General features: G+C 31.4%; 2 protein-coding genes across 2 annotated transcripts; both read left to right on the top strand.

Annotated features, from left to right (window-relative positions):
- The first annotated feature begins 731 nt into the window (after positions 1 to 731).
- On the top strand, positions 732 to 1808 carry LOC132799785 (uncharacterized). The gene is made up of 2 exons (XM_060812447.1): positions 732 to 1032; positions 1209 to 1808. The coding sequence occupies exons 1-2, from the start codon at positions 935 to 937 to the stop codon at positions 1579 to 1581; spliced, it is 471 nt and encodes a 156-aa protein (XP_060668430.1). The 5' UTR covers positions 732 to 934; the 3' UTR covers positions 1582 to 1808.
- A 3109-nt stretch (positions 1809 to 4917) lies between these two features.
- On the top strand, positions 4918 to 5589 carry LOC125420953 (uncharacterized protein At1g08160). The gene is made up of 2 exons (XM_048468633.1): positions 4918 to 5001; positions 5089 to 5589. Exons 1-2 carry the CDS (start codon positions 4918 to 4920, stop codon positions 5587 to 5589), a joined length of 585 nt encoding a protein of 194 aa, XP_048324590.1.
- Positions 5590 to 5793: the final 204 nt, after the last annotated feature.

The following is a 5793-nucleotide window of genomic DNA, read 5'->3' as shown; positions in this document are numbered from 1 at the left end:
AGAAAAAGTCTACACCGTGAAAAAAAAAAAAAAAAAAAAAAAAACAAGCTACATATCTCTAGTTTGCTAGTTAATCATGAACTCCAAAGCAGAGTTTACCAAGAGATTTTCTATTCAGTCAGCTATAAGTATAAAACCAACATTGTTCAATTTAGTCAGCATCAACAAACAAGTCACTGAGCCAGGTCTCCTACTATACGGACAATGATTAAAAAGCCCTTCTTTCAACCTCCTGTCGATGTGACTCTGCTTAATTTCATATTATATGCCAAGGTACCTAGCCAGTGGGCATATCCAATTACAATTTACCATTAAGTTTTTATGTAAAAGTCAAAGAAAAAAAATACATAATATTGAAAACCATTTCAAACTGTTAATAAAAATTAGACTCTGGCTTTGACAAATATTTTGTAAAAGAGGTCCATAGATAACTCTAGTTCATTATCGAGATTAACTTCTTTTTTTTTTTTTTTTTTTTTTTTTAAATAAGTTCTAGACTCTGGCTTAGGTGTATTGAGTTTGGTGCAAGAAAATGATGAAGGAGAAAAAAGTTCCAAATATTGATACTTCTTTGCTCAATATAACCATTGTCAAATACTCTTTTTTAATATATAAACTAATGGAAGTTCCAAATTCCAAATTTTCCATGGGCCAAATATATTTTCGAGATATATATATATATATATTATATAAAAGTCACTAAAAGAACAGACAACAAGGGACATGTTCTTTATGCTACTTTGCAACAATTGGTGCAGAGCAATTAAACTAATGCAAGTGTTTCCCTACCAAAAGCAAAATCTTTGGATTATGCTACTCTCTTCTTTAATTTGATTTATCACTCTGTAAATTAAATCTTTCAATTCAATATTCATATCACACCCAGATTTCAAACAAATTCATTAACCACCACTCCTCCATTTTTCACTCAACAATGGCTTCCAGTTCCAGGTCTGGGTCCCTAGCGGATCACAAAGAAGAAGAAGAAGAATCGAAAAAATTGGAGAAAAAGCAGTTTCCGTCGCAAACAAGGTACATACTTTTTCTGGTTCTAGCCATAGTTGTGGTGATGAGTCTAGCCATGGGGATTATTTGGGCAGTGGTCAAACCAAACGTCCACAGGTTTTTGTTGAAAATGGTTATATCGAGCAAAGGAGTCTCAATATTTCTAACGCTAACATCTCTGGCTTGTTCACATTTGAGTGTAGATTCTATGACCCAAATAAAAAGGCAACCATTTACTATGACAGTTTGAATGGTACTTCCAACTTCAGTGATCAAACAGAGAGACATGTGCATCTAAACGGAACCTTTCTTCTAAAACCTGAAGATGAAAATCGCATAAATTTCACATTTAAATCTGAACGCTGGTCCATTTATGGTTTTATGCCAAAGTACCTATCGCAGGGACGTGTCATATCAAATATTTTGTTCGAGGCGAAGATAAGGTTTGAGATTGCAGGTTGGAAGTTTCTGCCTCGCACTATATACATTGACTGTTGGCCTTTAGTGGTGTTCGATAATAACCAAAATCCAAGGAATCCAACTTTTAAACCCACTGTCCGCAAGGTTGATTATTAATATTAAGCATGGATACAAAATGATATTGTATCATTTTATAAATGTTTCTTTAGTTTTCTCTGATTTTATTTTTGTTAAACTCTTTCTTTAGTTTTATCTGATTATAATATGACTTCCATTTGCATATGTGTAGTGTTCTGTGTTAAATAGACTTTCTGGAAAAATTTCACCGCAGAACTTTTTCTCAGTACGATAGAGAGTCCAGAGCAGTTTTATTCTTGTTATTATTTTTTCATTGTGGGATATGAGGATTTTCATTTTTTTTTTTTTGGTTGTGTGTGTGTGGATATTGTGTGATATGAGGATTTGAACTTTGGCAATAAACACTGCCTTTACTTAATAATTGTTTATCTGTAATTAACCTTTTGGCCTCTCACAAGTTTGGCCAGCAGTGATGGACTTCACTGAAATCATGATATATATTTGGGTTCACTCTAAGAAGATAATACAAGTGTATATATATTATATATCATTTCCACTGTAGTGGGCTTCACCAATCTCTTACCAGAAAGAAACTTGAATTATTATCTCAATCCTTCACCATATATTGGGCTTGGAATTCTTGAAGCTTGAATTGTTATCTCACTCCTTTTACAAATGTGTTCTGAGATTTATTTATTTATTATTTTTTTTTTTGGGGACGAAAGATGTTTGGAGTTCGATGCAAGAAATCTGAAAGGAGGAAAGTTCCCATATATATATTCAAAGAAGGAACCGGATCTGAAAGAAAAGCAAAACTATACTAATATATTTATGTTTTCCTCTTTTTTTGGTAGAATAAGTAAATGTGTTCCTCACTAAAGCACTTATCATAAATATCCTACAACCAATAGATTCTTTACTTCTTTTAGCTCTCTATATAGAATAATCAGTCTGAAGTTATACATTTTTTCTTTTTTCTTTTTTTTTTTTGTCGGCGACTTGAAGAGAAGGATTTTGGTCAGCTCAAAAAGTCTGAACCTCAACCTATAGGGATATTCTTAGTGGTTTTTACCATTAGGCTAAGTCAATAAAAATAAAACAATTCCTTTCTAAAAAAACCAGGAATAAATAAGGGAATCATTAACTAAATTTTAATTCCCCTGAATTCTTTAGATGCGTTTAGTTTGACGCAAGAAAATGCATTTTCTTTATCATATGATAAAGAGAAAAAAAAAAAAAAGTTTCCAAATTAAAAGGAGCAAAGAAAAAGTCCACTGAAATAATAGAAATAAATTAAATCATGTTCTTACTACTTCGTTGGTCTCAACAACAATTAAATGTGTTCCATGCCAAAGCAAAAATCTTGGCTTACTTATCATCCTTAATCAAGAGACTCCTTTCCCGTCTCTTTGGAACAGCCTAATAGCAAGTTAGTATTTTTTTCTAGCAAAAGTTCAAGACTTGGAACCCTTTACTTCAATCTCAATAAAATAAAATAAAATTCTCCTTGCCTTTAGCTATCTATAATTAAAGAAATTTATTAATAAATAAAATATATCCAGCTTCAAACAAAAAAGTATCACTCCCTATAGTTTCTTTTAAAAATTATATTTTAAGCTTCCAATAGTTACAAATATGATCCAAGACCCAGAAGCAGATCATCAGCAAGAGCAATTCTCAAGGAAAATAAGGTACATTCCTTATGATGTCCTAGTCATAATTGTGGGAATGAGTCTAGCTATGTCTATCCCTTGGGCAGTGGTCAAACCCAAACGCCTAGTTTATGTTGTTGAAACTGGTGATATATATATATATATATATCTGATAATTGTCTTGTTTTATTATTGTTTTCCTGTATTTGGCTTTTGGTTATCTGATTGTCTTGTGGTTTTTTTGTTAGCATTGTTAATTTTCACAGAATAAGTCAAATTCTGTTGAAAAAAGGGTCTTTTTTTTTTCTTATTTTTTCTTATTTTTTTATTTTTATTTTTTAAAGAAGAAGAAGAAAAAACAAAAGAAAAAAGTGGAAAATTATAACTATAAATTGAAAGACACTATTGATTATTTCTGAGTATGCATATTGGGAGAACAATTTTGCTTACTGCGCAAATTTGGCAGTATGGCTGTGGAGGAACGAAATCTTTTGCTTGGATGAAGATTCCAATTTTTTTTTATTTTTTTTTATTTTTTATTTTATTATTATTTTTTTTTTGAGAAAACTCATACTTCATTGATCAGATGAAGACAAATCATCCTGAAGAATAGAAGTAAGCCAATGCTTGCTGTAGTTTTTTTTCTTTTTTTTCTTTTTTTTTTTTTTGGTACCTAAGATTTTAAAGCACCAATAGGAGTTTAATTAAAAAAAATCCTAATGAATAAAAGGAACAACGTTGTGAGAGTACTACTTGTGTTTTATAAAACAAATAAATAAATAAATAAAAGTGTATTACATGTGTTGAATTTTTAAGAAATTGTTTTATCCGAAAGAAAAAGATTTTAATATTTGAATAAAAAATTCCAAAGGGGTTATTTATTATCTTATTTCCTTAGCTGTATAAGACCTAAGCTGGAAAGTTGTTTGAACTTCCACTAGTATGGTATCTTTTTATCAAATAAGGTAAATTCTACTTTTATGCTTTACTTGGACAATAAGATTAAAATAGGATTTGTTCTTTTTTTCAAAGTTGCTTCTTCAGGTAAATAATTAATTTGTTAAAAAAAAAAAAGAGAAATAATTAAGGTTTTGCCTTAAAAGCCCACCACGTCTAGAAAAAAAAAGTAAAATTGATCTAGTGAAAAGTAAAATTGGAGAATAAAATAAAAATAGAAAAATTCAAAGAACTCTTGGGGGGCATTTGGAGAATAAAATGAAAAATAGAAAAATTCAAAGAACTCTTGGGGGGCATTTGGAACAACCTAATATAACTCCACAATTCAGAGTTATCTGTGAAGTTGATAATTATACTAAAATTCATTTTAACAGAACCATTTTAATTTGACATGGAGTAGATCAATATGATCTTATTTATTGTTTCTCAAGTTAACCTTATGGGCCCTACCTTTAAAAAGAAAATAAAAAATAAAACTTTGTTGGCCCCACAATATTATTGTTTGTCATCCTTTCAGAGACATAGCTCAGTTAATCATCCAAATTCGTGGCTCATGCCTCCAAAATAATATCTATATCTATATCTATATATATATATATATATATATTTATAAATATATATTATTGTAAATCCTGTATTTTTTTTTTTTCTTTTCCGTTGAAATCTTTATTAAAATCTTGCTTGACTGAGTTATGATATTTATTAGTCATTTTGTATGTAGTCAGAAAACAGACTGCATCATCCTGTTAGGCTATGTCTGATGATCCCAAAAAAAAAAAAAAAAAAAAAAAAAAAAGAGAAAAAAATGGCTTCCGGTAGTAATACTTCCAAGTTTGATGATCAGCAGCAGCATAATGCAACAAAGAAGCAGCCAAGAAAAAGCAAAATGGTAAGGAGTATTCGTCGTGGTCAAGCTCGAAGCAAATGAAGTACATAGCGTTTGTGGTCCTAGTCATAATTGTGGTGATGAGTGCAGCACTGGGGACGATTTGGGGAGTGGCGAAACCCAAACGCGCGCCCTTTTTATGCCATCGAATACGCTCATATTGAAATGGTGGTCATCAACCCTGTGAGAACATCTCTCACTGGCAACTTCAGCTTTGTGATGAGGGCCTATAATCCCAACAAAAATTCCACCATTTACTATGAATCCATGAAGATTTATAACACTACTGACAGTAGAAATGAAACTGCTAGTCCTGTTAGGCTAGTAGAGAATTTCACTCAACCACCTTTCAATGTGACTCGGATTCATTTCTTTGTTTTGGCAACATTCTCCTCCGACGATGGTGCTGACATCCTAAACGAGTACCTACTGCAAGGCAGAATCACAGCAAACATTTCGGTCAAGGCTGCCATGAGGTTTAGGTATGGAAGCTGGATATCTACGCCTCACGCTATTGGGATTTATTGTCAACCTGCGGCTGTATTGCTGAAAAGAAATTTTCAGACCACTGGTTGCTATGTTGATCTTTAATATTAATTAATGTTATTAATATTTAAGCATCCTCTAATTAATTTTGCCTCCATTTTATTATTTTTATTTTTTAATTTTTGTTCTTCTTTTATTTGTTGATGGCTTTTGCTTTCTATGCAACCCTATCTACTACATCCATTCATTTTTTAAATGAACCCCCAGTAGTAAAGGCAAAGACGTGGGACTCTTGAATAGGGTAGATAG

The sequence above is a fragment of the Ziziphus jujuba genome, chromosome 10 (assembly GCF_031755915.1).
Source record: "Ziziphus jujuba cultivar Dongzao chromosome 10, ASM3175591v1".
NCBI classification, from domain to species: domain Eukaryota; kingdom Viridiplantae; phylum Streptophyta; class Magnoliopsida; order Rosales; family Rhamnaceae; genus Ziziphus; species Ziziphus jujuba.
Note: the sequence above shows the minus strand (reverse complement) of the source record. Positions and strands in the feature narration are given on the sequence as shown.